Source organism: Salvelinus namaycush, chromosome 25 (assembly GCF_016432855.1).
Source record: "Salvelinus namaycush isolate Seneca chromosome 25, SaNama_1.0, whole genome shotgun sequence".
In the NCBI taxonomy this organism is placed as follows: Eukaryota; Metazoa; Chordata; class Actinopteri; order Salmoniformes; family Salmonidae; genus Salvelinus; species Salvelinus namaycush.
Window position 1 is genome coordinate 8,018,051 of NC_052331.1, and position 22,974 is coordinate 8,041,024.

Genomic DNA, 22,974 nt, shown 5'->3' on the forward strand with positions numbered 1-22,974 from the left:
ACAGAAGAAAATGAATAGGCTAGCACTTGTCCATTTCTTTGTGATAACATTTCATCGATATGCCTAGCCTTCTGAGCAAAATGGAGTCCATCTTAAGTCCATATCTGCTAGGCTACTAGTGTTGGCCAACACAATTTTGTCACATTTTTCCTTTGATTGACAGGTGCCAGTGACGCAAATAAAACCTCCGTTGTTATTTTTGGTCGTGTTGAACATCACCTAGGTTAGTAAGTAGGCTATTGAGGACTTGATTGCTATCAAACTTCCTAAGAGTGACACTTCGTGATTGGGGATCGTAATGGAGCTATGCATTTCTCATGACAATCAAACCTGCTGAAATAAAGTATCCCACTCACAGAAAAGGGGACACGTCAGTGGTCGTGAAGAAGCTTAATTTCGTGCCAGAGGGAGGTAATGCTATGACTCACGTGTGCGTGCGTAAAAGTGGATAAATAGGCGATTCAGGCGCTCAGAAATAAAATTAAAAAATGAAACATTCTTGAGGGAAAAAAAGGTCACTCGCACGCTGCTGGATGGAATTTTTCGTACTCCATTGGTATTCCGGTGTTGTTGGTTTTGGACTGTCTTGCGTCTCAGAACGTTGGGTGGATAGAGAACTGTAATTCGGTTCTTTGGTGATAGTTTCTGGACACGACAACCTGTGCACCCGCAGACGGTAAGGTAGCCTATAGTCTCATAGCGCGAGCGCTCTCACGTTTCCGAACAGCCTATATTGTAATATTGATTTATTTTTCCATAATATAACAGTGAGTTTATGTTTTTTAATGCTGCACAGCGCTCAACAACTGCTACATTGTTGCGATGCTCATTCTTATTGGAGTCGAAAAAAGTATGAGATTGGTTTAGAAAAGCATAAATATTTTTGCAAAAGACCTGTCACTTGAATGTTCAGATTTCCATATCTCTCTCGTTCAAACGTTTGTAATTAAGAAACAATTAACATGTTATGAGCAATGGTAGGCTATTGTTATTTATAGCCTATATGAGTAGCACGATTCCATCATTAGCCTAACTATTCCTTATTAACAATGACATTGACTGATGCTGGCTTCGCCGTGGTTATTCAAAGATCATCATAATTAAAAATCGATATGCTATGTCAATCCATTTTCCAACGGATTTCAGTAGGCTGCCCAATCAATTATATATGTATCTTACTAAACCAATAATTATTTGGCAAAATGTGTCAAATAATTCCATTGCACATCATTGTGATAGGGTTTTTCGTTTAGCATATTCCTCATTATGAATAGGTCTGTTAAGGATGATTTGTTTGTGGATTAGACCTAGGCCTATTTATTTGATTTATATTGAAGGCACGAAAATCCTTTGTTTTCGTGCTCTTTGATCTAATTAAGTAGACTGAACGGTCTGGTGCTCATCGCTTAGCTCGAGCGCCCAAGACTGATGGCTCCGAGATGGGGATGATTTCGCTTTAACGACCCATAAAAACTTCACTAGGGACAGTTTTTCGTTGGTGTTTATAGGCTAAGCTTAGAATAGCGTAGCCTTAAATTTCTGTCAGATTTGCAGACTATATTTGTGTCCAGTATTGAATGCCCGCGATGTTATCGTCCGAATGCATTTCTGCATTTGACAGAGGGACCCACGCGCCCGGGTAGGCCTACGTGTGTGGCGCGAGACAAATCTTCTCAAAACGATCACCACTGATTTATCTCCCTTCGATCGGCAAATGCTAGCCATGTTCTAGAATAAATTATTCCCGTCAAAGAGGCAGATAATACAGCAAATGATGCATCATCCTCTTCGTTTATGGTCACTGCACGGATATTTAAAGCTCAATTTCATTGATCAAATTCAACTAATGTTGCCTATTTTAGGCTATGTAAATAGACAAACTTTCAAACATGAATGTTATTTAGTTGTTTAATATTAGCCATCTATCTTAACACTGGGCCGTTTGTTTGCAGCAACCGGTTGGTTGTTTTCGTTGATAATCTGATAAGAGTCCCGGAGCGCACGGGAATAACGGAGGACTGATGGCCACGTCTGAACCGACAGCCGCCGGCGGGGACCAGGACCCCAACTCCGCCAATTTACGACCTTCATCCACAAGTAGGTCTCTTTCTTCTCATTCCTCTCTCTCCCTCTCCCTACCTCACTCCCTCTCTGCCTGATAAAAACGAGTCTCACTCTGGCTATTTACCGTGTGGGCGACGTCGTTAATCATTCCGGTTAAAAACAGAGCTATCACAGCTGCCTGCCGCTGTCTAACGGATCAGCGGCGCGCACTGAGAAACGGACCTCCTGTAATTGCCTCATAGAGCGTCGTTATGTATTCAGCACATGGCATCGGGAAGGAATTATTTTTGGAATAGAAAACACAATTATTTGGAATAAGCCTATCGAATTTCCTTAGGTTATGCCTTTTTTAAATTTGGCCTATCAAATAATGTTTAAAATATTCTCGATTTCAAAATAGGCCTAATAACCTAAACACTAAATGTAGGCCTATGCTATTATTTATTGGCAAAATATATATTCTGAATATTAGCATTCAAATTCGTGATACATTTTTTAAATAATTTCAATTATTTCTCCTCAAAATCTTTCCAATGTGTGGTCCTGCATCACTAAGAGAGCTCTTACCAGCGCAATTACGCAGGGAAATGGCTGATAATTGCAGGCACTCCGTTGCTCGTGATGATGGCTTGCTTTCGTTTTCTATGACATTGGCGAAGTGTACGCGGAGGAGGGATGTCAATGTGTTGGCCAATTTTACCATCGAACACTGAAAGAAGAGGGCATTCAGTAGGTATTACTGAAATTAGCCTTTTAGTCTACCACCGACAGTTACATTTTAGTTAAGAAAAAACCCCAAACCCTCTTCTCTTTAGACCTAGGCCAAGTCATATTTGTTTTAGAAAATGGAAGCCTAGGCCTTGTTAATCAGCCTAAAATTTCTGCCAGTAAAGCCATTGGCCTTATATGGAAAATTTACTTCATTTGATAGGCTATTTGACAGAGGAAGAATGTGTTTGACAGGTTTTACAGAATGCATAACCGTTTCAAAAAGCCTGTGATGTTGTTTATACTCTGCCTGTTTCTCTGCTGCTACTGTTGATTGTTGCCATTATCTCGCTGCCACGCTCTGTCTCGCACACATACCTGAGGCTGCCTGTGGTTCCTGTGTGCGAGTGTGTCTCGGGCAGCGCTTACCTTGCGCTCTGAGTGACACCTCGAGACAAATATCACCACCATAAGGCTCATATTCATATAGATGTGCCTTGATACCGTCCCATTGCTTGACTCTGTGTGCTTGTGTTTTTGTGTGGCTATGATGCCATTTTCCATCTGTATGTTCATGCAATACCAAAATACGAAGCCTATAGGTTGTTTTCCCTATGCTGCAGTAGTTCTCCCTATACTGCCTGGTGTGTGCGTGCGCGTGTGTGTGTCCAAACGGCCAGCCAGACATCACCATCTCGCGCCAGTCAAAATACTGTGTTTCACCCAATTAATTTCTGCTCTCCTTCGCGAGCTAATTTCACGGGTGTTTGTTTAAAACGTCCCCTTTGCCGGGTGCGTGCCAGTGTGGGCCTCTAATGGCCCATTTTGTTTGGACTGTGTGGATTCGGAACAATTCGAATGTTCAGGAATAGGCTAATAACCGCACTGATCTAAGGTCAGCGCTGCTTTGTTTCCTCCCAATGGGGTTTGAGAAGGGGTGGCGTGAGGTGTAGAGGCTGCTGCTTCTTCTGCATGATAGTCTGCTTCGTGCTTCTTCACTCCGTTGTGCCATACACTGCCACCATACGCTTTATAAAAACGAATCCACTGTCACCCAAATCACACCATTCATTATTCCAGAATCGAATTTTCAAACATTCTCCCCAAACATTCTGTTTTAGACTATGACGCGTGGATGCAAGGATGCACGCGGAAACTGGGGATGAAGATATGTGGTAAGTTTTAGACCTATGAACCATAAACAACGGCAATCTAATTTGATTCACTGCAATAGCCTACGCGAAACGTTGTCATTTGACTTTGTAGGCATATGAAGCCTCATAGGCCCGTCTCCATACCCAGCATAATGATGCTATAATATGCTAATATTAGGGCAAGGCCGTCGCTGACTGTCACTCCACGTTCTCATCTCCTAAAGGTCAGTTGGCAATTAGCTTTAGGCCAAGCACGACGCGCCGGGGTTCCCGCCCCGACCCCGCGAGGCACCCCATGTCCCTTCCTATCCATATCTCTGCAGTTGGCAAAGGATAGGATACAGGCCTACACTACAGCAAGTAACAATTCGCCTCAGAAATGTAGAAAATGCCTAAACATTGAATATTTGTCGAGATAGAGCTGTCCAATAGGTTTTTAATGCAGAATTAGCTGCCAACATGGTGTGTGCATAAACTAGGGCTATAGACGAAATAATAAATGTTCTAATTCCAGTTTTGTATTTTATTTTATCAACGACTTATTATTTTTTTAAACATTAATTTCCTCGCCTTTCCGTTTGGAGGTGGTATGGATTTGGGTCCCTTTATGCAAAACGTATTTTTTTATATACCTTATAAAATGAGATGTGATGACGTCGATGAGATGACGTGGGAGGGCGTGGGTTTGGTAAATCTGGGAGGTTCCATAAAGCCTCTGTTATGTTAGCCAATCCAGCTAAAACAAGGTGAAACGATTGAATCCAGTATTTTTCCAACAGGAATCTTAGAGGACCTTTTTTCCCTGGACACTGTATATTTAATCGTTTTTCGATTACATCTAGGATTGGTTTGACGTCATCACACATTGAGAAAAATATATTTGCTTTTAGAAATCCTTCCTACTTTCATTGATTTCAGTCCAACATGTTTTGGTGGCAGGGTTTTGATAATGTCAAGTTAACATTTAATTGCAAAAGTATGCATTGTCCTACCATTGGTTCAATCCAAAAACAAAGAAGAGGATGTCATTAGCCTAAGAATAAATGGGTTTTAGCTCGAGAGTTACGATGCAGAACTATAATTCGTACCGAGGGCCCAAATAATTAGGTAACCTGCCCCGTAATGAGGACGCCCCCTGCCGGATAAAATTAACACAATTTAACCTCCCTTACAACCCTGCAAATAACCTTAATAACGAAATAATTTACCGCAATGTACGAGGAAACATGTTTATTCAATAAACTGACTGATTCATTTTATAGAGGACATTGCTTTGGCCTTATGAGTCATTTTCAAATGTCTGTTCATTATGCACCAGGCCCAATAATTTACCCTCGTTTCTATAATATCCCCTTTGGGCTGATAAGGAATCGCTTTGTGCTCGGGGTTGAAATAAAAAAAATTGTGGGGAGGAGAAAACTGAAAAATCCCTCTGTGACAACAGTCTTCAGAAAATTGTGCTGAGTTGTTAGATGTTGGCCTATGTCAGTGTTGGATTTACAGGCCGTTACAGTCGTCAGCTCCTTTCAGTAAAGAGACGCGTCCTGTGGATGAGAGGGAAGATTAACGAGAACCAACCAGCAGTTGTCGAGGCTGCTGATCTTGTCAAATAATCAGTGCCAATTTGCCATCCAAGATTAGGGGAGTACATTTAAATGAAAGGATCTCTGAAGCTCTGAAACAGAAAAAGGGTTCTGTTTGAGAGAGCCTTGTCTGTTCGATATTGAGGGTCTTGTCTGTTCGATATTGCAAAACATTTTAACATCCGATTTTGATATAATTTACTTAAAACTGTATGACGTGAAAATAAATGTTTAAATCCTTCCATTATGACCTTTTCTGATGGTAGTCTGCTATAGTTTTTTCTCTAAAATCAATGGGCTATTAATACACACGGACTTTAGTAAAAAAAATAGACTAGCCTATCCAGAGCCCGTTAAATGTCTCTCATCCATCATTAACCCCAGTCTGATTCGAATGAGTTGGCCTAAATGCGGAGACACATTTTGGTAGAATCAATTCAGTTGTTCAGATAACTAGTTATCCCCTTTCCCTTCCATAATGTCTCCTCTACACAAACATTTTTGGCTGCCTTTAGGATTGCTCTATCATATTTTGTTAACATTACACGAACAATTCATGTTTTATGGCGGAATGTAATTGTTTCTTGTAGAATTTACTGATTTAACTCGGTGGAATTGGATGTGCACCAGATTCATTCACGTAGAAATTAACTGAGCAAATTTTGTTTGGTCAAAGAGTTTGTCTTTTTAGGGGGCAGAGCTCATTAGATTAATCGTCAGCATGCTTTCCACAACTGTACATTTGTACATTTACATTTTGGAAATTTGGCAGACGCTTTTATTGAGAGCGACTTCAGTCAGTGCGTTCAACTAAGGTAGATTTTAACAACCACATGTTCTAAGTTTATGTAACCGTAACTGATTATGTCAGTGTAGATAAACTGGTCTGTAGGTTAGTTCAATTGACAGACTGCAGGCTCAGGAACTGGCAATGCACTTCATGGTTGAGTAAGAAGTAGATGGGACCACAAAGCTCCCTACTGACCTCTTCACTGTACCATTGTTAATTGGAAATTAAACTTTGTAATGTATTGGTGTTTTTTATTTCATTAAGTAGTTATGACAAATGCAACTAAAAAAGAGCTAGAGCTGACACAATTGATTCATTTGGGAGGTACTTGTTCAAATTCAACTGAAACGTGATTACCTGAATACATTTTGTCAATCTGACATAATACTTTCTAATACTTTTTTCTCAATAGTGTTTCAATAGAACAATTAAATTAAGTAGATATGTATTAATAATTTCATATACAAATACCCTGTTTCCAATAGGTGTAACTACCATACAAAATAACGTGTTTCCATTAGGTGTAACTACTGTCCGAAATGACAGATTTCCATTAGGTGTAACTACTGTCCTAAAGAACCTGTTTCCATTAGGTGTAACTACTGTCCAAAATCACCTGTTTCAATTACGTGTAACTACTGTCCAACATAACCTGTTTCCATCAGGTTTGACAATTGGTCAAAATAACCTGTTTCCGTTAGTTGTAAATACTGTCCAAAAATAACTTGGTAGCATTAGGTGTACCTACTGTCCAAAATAACCTGCTTCCATTAGGTGTGACTACTGGCCAAAATAACCAGCTTCCATTATGTGGAACTACTGTCCTAAATAACCTGCTTCCATTAGGTGTAACAAGTGTCCAAAACAACCTGTTTCCATTAGGTGTAACTACCGTCCAAAACAACTTGCTTCCATTAGGTGTAACTACTGTCCAAAATAACCTGCTTCAATTAGATTTGACAATTGTCCAAAACAACCAGCTTCCATTAGGTGGAACTACTGTCCAAAATAACCTGGTAGCATTAGGTGTACCTACTGTCCAAAATAACATGTTTCCATTAGGTGCAACTACTGTCCAAAATAGCCTGCTTCCATTGGGTGTAACTACTGGCCAAAATAACCAGCTTCCATTAGTTGTAAATACTGTCCAAAATAATCTGTTTCCATTAGGTGTAAATACTGTCCAAAACAACCTGCTTCCATTAGGTGTGACAAATGTCCAAAATAACCAGCTTCCATTAGGTGTACCTAGTGTTCAAAATAACCTGTTTCCATTAGGTGTAACTACCGTCCAAATCAACTTGCTTCCAATAGGTTTGACTACTGTCCAAAATAACCTGCTTCAATTAGATTTGACAATTGTCCAAAATAACCTGTTGCCATTATGTGCAACTACTGTCCAAAATAACCTGCTTCAATTAGGTTTGACAATTGTCCAAAATATTCTGTTTCCATTAGGTGTAAATACTGTCCAAAATAACATGTTTCTATTTGGTGTAAATACTGTTTAAAACAACCTGCTTCCATTAGGTGTAATTACTGCCCAAAATAACCTGTTTCCATTAGTTGTAAATACTGTCCAAAATAACCTGTTTTCATTAGGTGTAAAAACTGTCCATAATAACCTGTTTCCATTAGGTGTACCTACTGTCCAAAATAACCTGTTTCCATTAGGTGTAACCACCGTCCAAAACAACTTGCTTCCATTAGGTGTGACTACTGTCCAAAATAACCTGCTTCAATTAGGTTTGACAATTGTCCAAAATAACCTGTTTCCGTTAGTTTTAAATACTGTCCAAAATAATCTGTTTCTATTAGGTGTAAATACTGTCCAAAATAACCTGTTTCCATTAGGTGTACCTACTGTCCAAAATAACATGTTTCCGATAGGTTTGACAATAGTCCAAAATAACCTGTATCCATTAGGAGTAAATCATGTCCATAATAACATGTTTCCATTAGGTGTAACTACTGTCCTAAAGAACCTGCTTCCATTGGGAGTAACTACTGTCCAAAATAACCTGTTTCAATTCGGTGTAACTACTGTCCAAAATAACCTGTTTCCATCAGGTTTGACAATTGTCCAAAATAACCTGTTTCCGTTAGTTGTAAATACTGTCCAAAATAACCTGTTTCCATCAGGTTTGACAATTGTCCAAAATAACCTGTTTCGGTTAGTTGTAAATACTGTCCAAAATAACCTGGTAGCATTAGGTGTACCTACTGTCCAAAATAACATGTTTCCATTAGGTGTAACAATTGTCCAAAATAACCTGTTTCCATTAGGTGCAACTACTGTCCAAAATAGCCTACTTCCATTAGGTGTAACTTCTGTCCAAAACAACCTGCTTCCATTAGGTGTGACTATTGGCCAAAATAACCAGCTTCCATTTGGTGTAACTACTGTCCAAAATAACCTGGTAGCATTAGGTGTACCTACTGTCCAAAATAGCCTGCTTCCATTAGGTGTAACTACTGTCCAAAACAACCTGCTTCCATTAGGTGTAACAATAATCTGAAAAACCTGTTTCCATTAGGTGTAACTGCTAGCCAAAATAACATGTTTCCATTAGGTGTAACCACCGTCCAAAACAACTTGCTTCCATTAGGTGTGTCTACTGTCCAAAATAACCTGCTTCAATTAGGTTTGACAATTGTCCAAAATAACCTGTTTCCATCAGGTTTGACAATTGTCCAAAATAACCTGTTTCGGTTAGTTGTAAATACTGTCCAAAATAACCTGGTAGCATTAGGTGTACCTACTGTCCAAAATAACATGTTTCCAATAGGTGTAACAATAGTCCAAAATAACCTGTTTCCATTAGGTGCAACTACTGTCCAAAATAGCCTACTTCCATTAGGTGTAACTTCTGTCCAAAACAACCTGCTTCCATTAGGTGTAACTACTGTCCAAAATAACCTGGTAGCATTAGGTGTACCTACTGTCCAAAATAGCCTGCTTCCATTAGGTGTAACTACTGTCCAAAATAACATGTTTCCATTCGGTGTGACTAATGTCAAAAATAACATGTTTCCATTAGGTGTAACCACCGTCCAAAACAACTTGCTTCCATTAGGTGTGACTACTGTCCAAAATAACCTGCTTCAATTAGGTTTGACAAATGTCCAAAATAACCTGTTTCCGTTAGTTTTAAATACTGTCCAAAATAACCTGTTTCCATTAGGTGTAACTACTGTCCAAAATAACCTGCTTCAATTAGGTTTGACAATTGTCCAAAATAACCTGTTTCCGTTAGTTGTAAATACTGTCCCAAAAAAATCTGTTTCTATTAGGTGTAAATACTGTCCAAAATAACCTGTTTCCATTAGGTGTACCTACTGTCCAAAATAACATGTTTCCGATAGGTTTGACAATAGTCCAAAATAACCTGTTTCCATTAGGAGTAAATACTGTCCAAAATAACCTGTTTCTATTTGGTGTAAATACTGTCCAAAATAACCTGTTTCCATTAGGTGTAATTGCTGCCCAAAATAACCTGTTTCCATTAGTTGTAAATACTGTACAAAATAACCTGTTTCCATTAGGTGTACCTACTGTCCAAAATAACCTGTTTCCATTCGGTGTGACTACTGTCAAAAATAACATGTTTCCATTAGGTGTAACCACAGTCCAAAACAACTTGCTTCCATTAGGTGTGACTACTGTCCAAAATTAACTGCGCTTCAATTAGGTTTGACAATTGTCCAAAATAACCTGTTTCCGTTAGTTTTAAATACTGTCCAAAATAACCTGTTTCCATTAGGTGTAACTACTGTCCAAAATAACCTGCTTCAATTAGGTTTGACAATTGTCCAGAATAACCTGTTTCCGTTAGTTGTAAATACTGTCCCAAAAAAATCTGTTTCTATTAGGTGTAAATACTGTCCAAAATAACCTGTTTCCATTAGGTGTAATTGCTGCCCAAAATAACCTGTTTCCATTAGTTGTAAATACTGTACAAAATAACCTGTTTCCATTAGGTGTACCTACTGTCCAAAATAACATGTTTCCATTCGGTGTGACTACTGTCAAAAATAACATGTTTCCATTAGGTGTAACCACAGTCCAAAACAACTTGCTTCCATTAGGTGTGACTACTGTCCAAAATAACCTGCTTCAATTAGGTTTGACAATTGTCCAAAATAACCTGTTTCCGTTAGTTTTAAATACTGTCCAAAATAACCTGTTTCCATTAGGTGTAAATACTGTCCAAAATAACCTGTTTCTATTTGGTGTAAATACTGTCCAAAATAACCTGTTTCCATTAGGTGTACCTACTGTCCAAAATAACATGTTTCCGATAGGTTTGACAATAGTCCAAAATAACCTGTTTCCATTAGGAGTAAATCATGTCCATAATAACATGTTTCCATTAGGTGTAACTACTGTCCTAAAGAACCTGCTTCCATTGGGAGTAACTACTGTCCAAAATAACCTGTTTCAATTACGTGTAACTACTGTCCAAAATAACCTGTTTCCATCAGGTTTGACAATTGTCCAAAATAACCTGTTTCCATTAGTTGTAAATACTGTCCAAAATAACCTGTTTCCATTAGGTGTACCTACTGTCCAAAATAACATGTTTCCATTCGGTGTGACTACTGTCAAAAATAACCTGTTTCCATTAGTTTTGACAACTGTCCAAAATAACCTGTTTCCTTTAGGAGTAAATACTGTCCATAAGAACATGTTTCCATTAGGTGTAATTACTGTCCAAAATAACCTGTTTCCATCAGGTTTGACAATTGTCCAAAAGAACCTGTTTCTGTTAGTTGTAAATACTGTCCAAAATAACCTGGTAGCATTAGGTGTACCTACTGTCCAAAATAACCTGCTTCCACTAGGTGTAACAATTGTCCAAAACAACCTGCTTCCATTAGGTGTGACTACTGGCCAAAATGACCAGCTTCCATTAGGTGTACCTACTGTCCAAAATAGCCTGCTTCCATTCGGTGTAACTACTGTCCAAAACAACCTGCTTCCATTAGGTGTAACAATTGTTCAAAATAACCAGCTTCCATTAGGTGTAACAATTGTCCGAAAAACCTGTTTCCATTAGGTGTAACTTCTAGCCAAAATAATGTGTATCTACTGTTCATAATAACCTGTTTCCATTAGGTGTAACTACCGTCCAAAACAACTTGCTTCCATTAGGTGTGACTACTGTCCATAATAACCTGCTTCAATTAGGTTTGACAATTGTCCAAAATAACCTGTTTCCGTTAGTTGTAAATACAGTCCAAAATAATCTGTTTCCATTAGGTGTAAATACTGTCCAAAATAACCTGTTTCCGTTAGGTGTAAATACTGTCCAAAATAACCTGGTAGCATTAGGTGTACCTTCTGTCCAAAATAACATGTTTCCATTAGGTGTAACAATTGTCCAAAATAACCTGTTTCCTTTAGGTGCAACTACTGTCCAAAATAGCCTGCTTCCATTAGGTGTAACTACTGTCCAAAACAACCTGCTTCCATTAGGTGTGACTACTGGCCAAAATAACCAGCTTTCATTAGGTATAACTACTGTCCAACATAACGTGTTTCCATTAGGTGTAATTACTGTCCAAAATAACCTGCTTCAATTAGGTTTGACAATTGTCCAAAATAACCTGTTTCCGTCAGTTGTAAATACTGTCCAAAATAATCTGTTTCCATTAGGTGTAAATACTGTCCATAATAACCTGTTTCCATTAGGTGTAAATACTGTCCAAAATAACCTTTTTCTATTAGGGGTAAATACTGTCCAAAATAACCTGTTTCAATTACGTTAAACTACTGTCCAAAATAACCTGTTTCCATCAGGTTTGACAATTGTCCAAAATAACCTGTTTCCGTTAGTTGTAAATACTGTCCAAAATAACCTGGTAGCATTAGGTGTACCTACTGTTCAAAATAACCTGTTTCCATTAGGGGTAACTACCATTAAAACAACCTGTTTCCATTAGGTGCAACTATTGTCCAAAATAGCCTACTTCCATTAGGTGTAACTACTGTCCAAAATAACCTGCTTCCATTAGGTGTGACTACTGGCCAAAATATCCAGCTTCCATTTGGTGTAACTACTGTCCAAAATAACCTGGTGGCATTATGTGTACCTACTGTCCAAAATAACATGTTTCCATTAGGTGTAACTACTGTCCAAAATAGCCTGCTTCCATTAGGTGTAACTACTGTCCAAAACAACCTGCTTCCATTAGGTGTAACAATAATCAGAAAAACTTGTTTCCATTAGGTGTAACTACTGTCCTAAAGAACCTGCTTCCATTAGGTGTAACTACTGTCCAAAATAACCTGCTTCAATTAGGTTTGACAATTATCCAAAATAACCTGTTTCTGTTAGTTTTAAATACTGTCCAAAATAATCTGTTTCCATTAGGTGTAAATACTGTCCAAAATAACCTGTTTCTATTTGGTGTAAATACTGTCCAAAATAACCTGTTTCCATTAGGTGCAACTACTGTCCAAAATAGCCTGCTTCCACTAGGTGTAACAATTGTCCAAAACAACCTGCTTCCATTAGGTGTGACTACTGGCCAAAATGACCAGCTTCCATTAGGTGCAACTACTGTCCAAAATAGCCTGCTTCCACTAGGTGTAACAATTGTCCAAAACAACCTGTTTCCGTTAGTTGTAAATACTGTCCAAAATAACCTGTTTCCATTAGGTGTAAATACTGTCCAAAAACAACTGTTTCCAATAGTTGTAAATACTGTCCATAATAACCTGTTTCCATTAGGTTTAACTACTGTCCATAATAACCTGTTTCCATTAGGTGTACCTACTGTCCAAAATAACATGTTTCCATTAGGTGTGACTACTGTCAAAATTAACCTGTTTCCTTTAGGTTTAACTGCTCGCCAAAATAACATGTTTCCATTAAGTGTATCTATTGTTCAAAATATCCTGTTTCCATTAGGGTTAACTACCGTCCAAAACAACTTGCTTCCATTAGGTGTGACTACTGTCCAAAATAACCTGCTTCAATTAGGTTTGACAATTGTCCAAAATAACCTGTTTCTGTTAGTTGTAAATACTGTCCAAAATAACCTGTTTCCATTAGGTGTAAATACTGTCCATATGAACCTGTTTCCATTAGGTGTACCTATTGTCCAAAATTGCCTGCTTCCATTAGGTGTAACTACTGTCCAAAACAACCTGCTTCTATTAGGTATTGCTACTGTCCAAAATACCTTGTTTCCATTGGGTTTGACAATTGTCAAAAATAACCTGTTTCTATTAGATGTAAATACTGTCCATAAGAACCTGTTTCCATTAGGTGTACCGACTATCCAAAACGACCTGTTTCTGTTAGGTGTAACTACTGTCCAAAAAAAACAATTTCCAGCATGGCTGGGTTATGGGTTGATGTCACTGTGCAGAGTTGGGCAGGGCACCCATGCAAGCATACACACACACTCACATACACATACACACAGAAATACACAGGCAACCCTCATCCATACATTGATCCATAACCCTCCTGCTATATGGGGATTACCACCCGGGTATATAAGCGCTGTCTGAGAGAGGACACCACAAGACCTGTGTTGCATTTGTAACTGATAACAAGGATAGATATAACTCAGGTCTTTGAATAAAAGTTATTATCAAGTTATTTATCTAGCGATGTTGGGCAGTGGTAACCAAGCGTGTTCCCCCACTCTTGCCCCTCCGTGCAACACCCTAGGGTTCCTGCAGAAGAATAACAGTCTAGGGGAGGAAGGCCGGCTCGCAGGCTCGCTCTCAGAACGCCAGAAGAACCTGTTCTCCTGTGTCAACAGCGACCGGGATACGCGCTTCCGCCGCACTGAGACCGATTTCTCCAACATGTTTGCGAGAGGTAAGAGAAGCTTATTCTTGCCAGACTTTCAATATAGGCCTACTCTTTTTTATCTTTCATTTTCTAGACATGTAGTGAATGCTGGTCTAGACCTACAATGTTGCTAGTTTGTTATAGCCGTTACAGGCCCCCTTATCTATGAGGGAATCCAGCCTCTACATACATTTGTTTTCGTTTTGTAAATGCTTTTCCCCTAATTCTACTAGATTTACTTCCCGCCAAAAATGGAGAAGAGGCGACTATGCAGTTCTTATTGGAACTTGTGGACATCCTCACCAACTACGTCAGGAAGACGTTCGACCGTTCCACCAAGGTTCTGGACTTCCACCATCCGCATCAGCTGCTCGAGGGCATGGAGGGCTTCAACCTCGAGCTCTCTGACCAGCCAGAGTCCCTTGAGCAGATCCTTGTGGACTGCAGGGACACGCTCAAGTACGGCGTGCGAACAGGTACGTACTGTACACCAAAGACCACTAAACTGGCCACAACATAATCCCGTGAAATATGTTACAAGTTTTAGACCAGATGTTTGCTTTTCATGCTTTTAGGACAGTTTTTGTGTGTATAACTTTTTTATTCTTTGTATTTCTTATAAAATCAGTTCTCTCACCAAGCCAGGCAGACTAAAAGCTTTTCATTGGAAAAAAGCCTTAACTTATAAAGCTAATTAAGATAGGCTGTTATTTCTCTCCTTCGTTAATTGGAAATTAGATTAGAAATAAAGACAGTAAATTCTGCTCTTTAAAGCTACTTTCCAATCCAAAACAAACAAGATTGCTGTAAGCTTAAATGGTTAGGTTATATGAAACTAAACCAACCTATATAGTAGGACTATAGCCTATAATATTTTTATATTGTATAGGCTATCTGGAAGTGTTTAATGCACTGTTTTATTGAACATATTGCATGTCATGTTTTTCACGTTAATTAGTGCATTGGGCTACAATATGTTTAACTTTGTCACGGTCATCTGCTAGTGTTCACACCACATGAGCAAAATGGAATTCTACACCAAACCATTTAAGCATAAGCTTTTCCCTCGATAGGCTACAACCAATCACAATGACGGGTTGCTATTCCCCTGGTAATTCTGTTGACAACCTCTTCTCCTTCTCTCTTCTTATTAAACCAAGTACCGCCGGCAGGGATGCAAGCCTGCATGTGCTTTTACAAGCCGTTAGGAACAACAACACTCAAGCTGTCCCTTGGGTTTTCCTTCCTAAAGACCTTTAGCTTAAATCATTTATCATTTACACACACAAGGTGATGATAGCTAAGAAAAAATTGTCTGTGTTAATTAGCCTACCGCAGTTGATTCCCATGCCTTCATTCCAATGACTCTCTGTCCACGGTGCTGCACTATGCCAACAGAGAGGGAGCAAATCCGCTTCGCCTTTCATATCTCCGATATTGCGCTCTTCAGCCAGTCAGTCAGTCTTTCAGTCAGTCCGTCTAGGGGGCTACATGACATACAGTTGAAGTCGGGAAAATTTACTTACACCTTAGCCAAATACATTTACACTCAGTTTTTCACAATTCCTGACATTGAGTCCTAGTAAAAATTCCCTGTCTTAGGTCAGTTAGGATCACCACTTTATTTTAAGAATGTGAAATGTCAGAATAATAGTAGAGAGAATGATTTATTTCAGCTTTTATTTCGTCCATCACATTCCCAGTGGGTGAGAAGTTTACATACACTCAATTAGTATTTGGTAGCATTGCCTTTAAATTGTTTAACTTGGGTCAAACATTTTGGGTAGTCTTCCACAAGCTTCCCACAATAAGTTGGGTGAATTTTGGCCCATTCCTCCTGACAGAGCTGGTGTAACTGAGTTAGGTTTGTAGGCCTCCTTGCTCGCACACGCTTTTTCAGTTCTGCCCACAAATTTTCTATAGGATTGAGGTCAGGGCTTTGTGATGGCCATTCCAATATCTTGACTTTGTTGTCCTTAAGCCATTTTGCCACAACTTTGGAAGTGTGCTTGGGGTCATTGTCCATTTGGAAGACCCATTTGCGACCAAGCTTTAACTTCCTGATTGATGTCTTGAGATGTTGCTTCAATATATCCACATAATTTTCCTACCTCATGATGCCATCTATTTTGTGAAGTGCACCAGTCCCTCCTGCAGCAAATCACCCCCACAACATGATGCTGCCACCCCCGTGCTCCACGGTTGGGATGGTGTTCTTCGGTTTGCAAGCCTCCCCCTTTTTCCTCCAAAGATAATGATGGTCATTATGACCAAACAGTTCTATTTTTGTTTCATCAGACCAGAGGACATTTCTCCAAAAAGTACAATCTTTGTCCCCATGTGCAGTTGCAAACCGTAGTCTGGCTTTTTTATGGCGGTTTTGGAGCAGTGGCTTCTTCATTGCTGAGCGGCCTTTCAGGTTATGTCGATATAGGACTCGTTTTACTGTGGATATAGATACTTTTAGATATAGATACCGGTTTCCTCCAGCATCTTCACAAGGTCCTTTGTTGTTGTTCTGGGATTGATTTGCACTTTTTGCACCAAAGTACGTTCATCTCTAGGAGACAGAGCGCGTCTCCTTCCTGAGCGTTATGACGGCTGTGTGGTCCCATGGTGTTTATATTTGCGTACTAATGTTTGTACAGATGAACGTGGTACCTTCAGGCGTTTGAAAATTGCTCCCAAGGATGAACCAGACTTGTGGAGGTCTACAATTTTTTTTCTGAGGTCGTGGCTGATTTCTTTTGATTTTCCCATGATGTCAAGCAAAGAGGCACTGAGTTTGAAGATAGGCCTTGAAATACATTCACAGGTACACCTCCAATTGACTCAAATGATGTCAATTATCCTATCAGAAGCTTCTAAAGCCATGACATCCCTTTCTGGAATTTTCCAAGCTGTTTAAAGGCGCCGTCAACTTAGTGTATGTAAACTTCTGGAATTGTGATACAGTGAATTATAAGTGAAATAATCTGTCTGTAAACAATTGTTGTAAAAATTACTCGTGTCATGCACAAAGTAAATGTCCTAACCAACTTGCCAAAACTATAGTTTGTTAACAAAAAAATTGTGGTAGGTTGAAAACGAGTTTTAATGACTCCAATCTAAGTGCATGTAAACTTCCTACTTCAACTGTAAATACAACAGTAGTAGCCTAGTGATGATGATTGTTGTTTGTTTAATATCTTTCAAACTTAAACTTCAAGCTTTGTGAGCATCTTCATGTGAACTCAGACAAAGTGGTTGTCATGTAACCTTGTTATCAGTGGAATACGTGCTTTGTGTCCCCAGTATAGTTTCTCTGCACCTCCAAGGCAAATGTTTCACTGCGGCTCGGGACACAATAGGAATACAGAGAAGAGTGAATGTGTTTTTTTCTTTTTAACTTAAAGTGGTTTGTTTTAATAGCAGAAAAGAACACACACAGTGTTTCAGCCCCCAGGGCGAAGAAAACACGGTGTGTTTTTATAAGGTTATAGAAACCATCCAGGCAAATATTCCACTATGTTCTTTTGTTTCTTTAGGAACCTTTATTTAATCCAGGAAGTCCCATTGAGATAGAATCTCTCATCTCTCTCTCTTTGTGTCCCAGGTCATCCGCGGTTCTTCAACCAGCTCTCTACTGGGCTGGACATCATTGGGCTGGCTGGAGAGTGGCTCACATCTACAGCCAACACAAACATGTGAGACATACACTGCTGTTTTTGTGTGTGTGTGTGTGTGTGTGTGTGTGTGTGTGTGTGTGTGTGTGTGTGTGTGTGTGTGTGTGTGTGTGTGTGTGTGTGTGTGTGTGTGTGTGTGTGAGTGTGTGTGTGCGTGTGATGTGGACATCACAGTGCTGGCTAGCCAACGTTTGCTGGAAAGCCCCCGTGGGTTGTGATTGACATTTAAACGATTTCCGCCATGTAGCAAAAAATATAATAAAATCATTATTTCTCAGGAAGTCTGGTTCCCCTCAGACCTGCTCAGTACAGAATCGGAATCGGAAATCTTTAACCTCGGGGGTTAAACGAAGGCCAGGGCCTCTGATTAGTTAGGTCAAAGGTGTTTAAAATGAAGTTCATATAAGACCGTTGTATACAATTTGGGTTTTGACCTGACTGATGTTGGCATTGTACCAACCGTGTATCGAACAGTATGCCTGAATACTGTACATCTCAGATAACACACACACACGCCCCACGGGCTGGTTATTGAACATTGATCAGAACTCAGTTTTAGTTGGTGGCCCACTCTGACAGAGGGCATGAAGCCCTGCAGAGCTAAACAACACAGGATACAGGACACACAATACAGGACTGGGCTACAAGAGAGAATGCAACGACAACACATATGTAGAGAGGAGAAACGGGTTAATAACTTAATAGTAATACAGGACCGTGAAAGACCAAATAAATAACAAAGAGAAATGACTACAACATTACAAGAGAGAGCAAGCAGGGCAATGCCAGAGCTGCAAGAGAGAAATACACATACAAGAGAGATCACAGACAATACATGATTATAAACTGGGTGGTTCGAGCCCTGAATGCTAATTGGCTGACAGCCGTGGTATATCAGACTGTATACCACAGGTATGACGAAACTTTTATTTTTACTGCTCTAATTACGTTGGTAACCAGTTTATAATAGCAATACGGCAGCTCGGGGGGTTGTGAGAAATGGCAGATATACCTCGGCTAAGGGCTGTGTCCAGGCACTCCGCGTTGCATCATGCATAAGAACGGCCCTTAGCCGTGGTATATTGGCCATATACCACACCTCCTCAGACCTTATTGCTTAATTATAAACTGTGTGGTTTGAGCCCTGAATTCTGATTGGTTGACAGCCATGGTATATATATATATATATTCCTTTTATTTTGTTTTTTTATTTTACCTTTATTTAACTAGGCAAGTCAGTTAAGAACAAATTCTTATTTTCAATGACAGCCTAGGAACAGTGGGTTAACTGCTTTGTTCAGGGACAGTCGTGACTAAGAACAGCCCTTAGCTGTGGTATATTGGCCATATATCACACCCCCTCGGGCCTTATTGCTTTATTAGAACACAGGATTTTGAGAGACCAGACATGTTCATTAATGGTAATAAAACAAGAAGAATTCAAGATCAGAGTTTGATAGTAACAGAACAAGATTGAAAAGAAGAGACGCTTCACTTCTTTCTTAAACATTAGCTTAGGCAATCACCCTGCTTGGAAAACTCCATCTCATCTCTCGGTTGGAAACTTGGAACCATGCTGAGAGAGAGAGACTCAGAGAGCAGGAACACTAAATTGTGATACACACGCACACACACACACACACACACACACACACACACACACACACACACACACACACACACACCACACACACACACACACACACACACACACACACACACACACACACACACACACACACACACACACACACACACACCAGTTCAGCCTGGCCCAGATTCAGGAGATAGTGTTAACGCCCCATTGACTGCAGGCTCATTGTGAGCTGGTCTTAGCAGATAGCCCAGCTGGGCCCCACACACAATGGCCGCCCGGCGGCACTGAAAATCCTGTCACACTCAGCGACTGACTGCCCCGGCTCCCTGTGGAGGACTCATTCTGGCTCTATTGTCCCTGTAGATAAAGACTGATTTTCCTTTGCACTTGCACACACAAACACACACACACACACACATGCACACAACTGACACAATGGTGCTCAGAGTCACTTAGGGGGTCTGGGTTGGGGATAATATGAGGGCATTTAGGGGCTGTCCCATAGGACAGGCAGGTGACTGAAGGGTAATTTTCACCCTGAAAAGACCAATGATTGGCTGTGATTGTGATAATGATCGCCATTATAGATATTATTGCCCGAGATTAGGAAAAATGATTATCCTTTGTTCTCAGCCAAAATCGGCAGATTTGTCAAAATATTCTGTCTTCCTTATATAAGATTGTGCTCTGCTTGTAAGTAAGGCAAATAGGATGTTCTAACAGTGACATTTTGTATATTTTGTATATATATACAGTATACACACACACACACACAGTACCAGTCAAAAGTTTGGACACGCCTACTCATTCCAGGGTTTTACTTTATTTTTACTATATTCTACATTGTAGAATAATAGTGAAGACATCACAACTATGAAATAACATATATGGAATATTTTAGTAACCAAAAATTAAAAATTGTTAAACAAATAAAAATATATTTCATATTTGAGATTCTTCAAAGTAGCCACCATTTACCTTGATGACAGCTTTGTACACTCTTGGCATTCTCTCAACCAGCTTCATGAGGTAGTCACCTGGAATTCATTTAAATTAACAGGTGTGCCTTGTTAAAAGTTAATTTGTGGAACGTCTTTCCTTCTTAATGCGTTTGAGCCAATCAGTTGTGTTGTGACAAGGTAGGGGTGGTATACAGAAGATAGCCCTATTTGGTAATCAGCTCAAATAAACAAAGAGAAACGACAGTACATCATTACTTTAAGACATGAAGGTCAGTCAAATTTCAAGAACGTTGAAAGTTTCTTCAAGTGCAGTCGCAAAAACCATCAAGCGCTGTAATGAAACTGGCTCTCATGAGGACCGCCACAGGAAAGGAAGACCCAGAGTTACCTCTGCTGCAGAGGATAAGTTCATTTGAGTTAACTGCCCCTCAGATTGCAGCCCAAATAAATGCTTCACAGAGCTCAAGTAACAGACACATCTCGACATTAACTGTGCATAGGAGACTGCGTGAATCAGGCCTTCATGGTCGAATTACTGAAAAGAAACCACTACTAAAAGGACACCAATAATAATAAGAGACTTGCTTGGCCAAGAAACACGAGCAATGGACATTAGACCGGTGGAAATCTGTCCTTTGGTCTGATGAGTCCAAATTGGAGATTTTTGGTTCCAACTATCGTGTCTTTGTGAGATGCAGAGTAGGTGAACGGATGATCTCTGCATATGTGGTTCCCATCGTGAAGCATGGAGGAGGAGGTGTGATGTTGTGGGGTGCTTGCTGGTGACACTGTTGTGATTTATTTAGAATTCAAGGTTTAACACTTTTTTGGTTACTACATGATTCCATATGTGTTATTTCATAGTTTTGATGTCTTCACTATTATTATACAATGCAGAAAATAGTGAAAATAAAGAAAAACCCTTGAATGATATGGTTTGCCTGGTACTGTATATATATATATATATATTGCCTGCTAATATTGTACAATCTGTGTGTCGCTTCATTGGCCTGGGCTATTCATTGTTTGAATTGAAGACCAGATTGATCTCAGTTTGTCAGTCAGAGTTGCCAATCATTTTTTTTTTAAACAAAGCCCCGGGACCTATGATTTCTTAATCCGGCCATGTGTGTGTGTGTGTGTGTGTGTGTGTGTGTGTGTGTGTGTGTGTGTGTGTGTGTGTGTGTGTGTGTGTGTGTGTGTGTGTGTGTGTGTGTGTGTGTGTGTGTGTGTGTGTGTCTGTCTGTCTGTCTGTCTGTCTGTCTGTCTGTCTGTCTGTCTGTCTGTCTGTCTGTCTGTCTGTCTGTCTGTCTGTCTGTCTGTCTGTCTGTCTGTCTGTCTGTCTGTCTGTCTGTCTGTCTGTCTGTCTGTCTGTCTGTCTGTCTGTCTGTCTGTCTGTCTGTCTGTCTGTCTGTCTGTCTGTCTGTCTGTCTGTCTGTCTGTCTGTCTGTCTGTCTGTCTGTCTGTCTGTCTGTCTGTCTGTCTGTCTGTCTGTCTGTCTGTGGTGTGTAATTAGGGCCCATCAGTCATAATCTGTGCTGGTGTATTGACTGGCACCTAATGTTCTAATCAAACTCTCTCCAGGATGGCTGCTACAACCAGAATAAATGCACATTAATTATAGGGCTGCTGCCGAGATTTATCTATCTCGCTCTCTCTCTCTCTCCCTCTCTGTTCTCTCGCTCTCATTCTCATTTCCTCTCCCTTTACTTTTCTCTCCCTCCTTCCTCCTTCTTCTTGGGGCGGCAGGTAGCCTAGTGGTTAGAGCGTTGGGCAGTAACTGAAAGGTTGCTAGATTGAATCCCTGAGCTGACAGGGTAAAAATCTGTCGTTCTGCCCCTGAACAAGGCAGTTAACCTACTGTTCCTAGGCCGTCATTGTAAATAAGAATTTGTTCTTAACTGGCTTGCCTAGTTACATAAAGTTTTTTTTTTTAAATGCTCTCTTCCCCCTATCCTCTTTGCCACAAATGTCTTCCATTCCTCTCTCGGCCATGTCTTATTCCCCTTCCCCTGTCTCTTCCTCCCCTCTTCTGTGTGTATTTGTGTGTCTGTCAGTGCGGCTCCTCTGTCCCCAGATGATGAGGGGAGGGCTGTGAAGGGTAGAAGGGGGGTTGTGTGTGTGTTGTGTAACTGGCCTTGTTATACAGTAGTGGTGCTTTCCCAATGAGATTTACCCCCAAAACTAGTGTGCTGCTAATGTGATCATGTTTCCATCAGGAGTGTGACACTAAAGACTTGTGACGAGCAGAATCAACAGCCTTTGCATCATTCAAGACTTTTGCTTTTGTGAGAAGGTGTCAAAGTTCACAGTTAGCCATTGTTATGTAAATGCTAGCTGAAATATACCCAGGGCCTTGCCTTGGCTCCAATTTAGTCCACCAGAGCTATGGCGAAACACGGGTGCCGGCACTCGTAAGTGGAAACAGAATAGTCTGAGCCTTTTGGGTAAAACTCTGGGGTAAATTGTCATTGGAAATGCGCCATAGGTGGAGGGGTGAGAGAGGCGGGGAAGGAAGGGGAAGGATGTGGGGAGGTCAGGCATCAGAGGTACATAGCCTTAGGGCCACAAAATTCACACAACCCAACCCAGAGTCACTTACAAATGTCATAGATCATTTCAGTCAACCAGAGATTT

At 40.1% G+C, this 22,974-nt stretch overlaps 1 protein-coding gene across 1 annotated transcript in view; it reads left to right on the plus strand.

The window, feature by feature from the left end:
* The first annotated feature begins 444 nt into the window (after nucleotides 1-444).
* The window catches only part of LOC120020346 (glutamate decarboxylase 1-like), a 28,908-nt gene continuing 6,378 nt past the window's right edge, over nucleotides 445-22,974 (plus strand). The window contains exons 1-6 of the mRNA XM_038963937.1: nucleotides 445-676; nucleotides 1,953-2,097; nucleotides 3,894-3,947; nucleotides 13,988-14,140; nucleotides 14,347-14,589; nucleotides 17,709-17,799. Of these exons, the coding sequence (XP_038819865.1) occupies nucleotides 2,022-2,097; nucleotides 3,894-3,947; nucleotides 13,988-14,140; nucleotides 14,347-14,589; nucleotides 17,709-17,799 (617 nt within the window). The 5' untranslated portion in view covers nucleotides 445-676; nucleotides 1,953-2,021. The remainder of the gene's footprint in view (nucleotides 677-1,952; nucleotides 2,098-3,893; nucleotides 3,948-13,987; nucleotides 14,141-14,346; nucleotides 14,590-17,708; nucleotides 17,800-22,974) is intronic.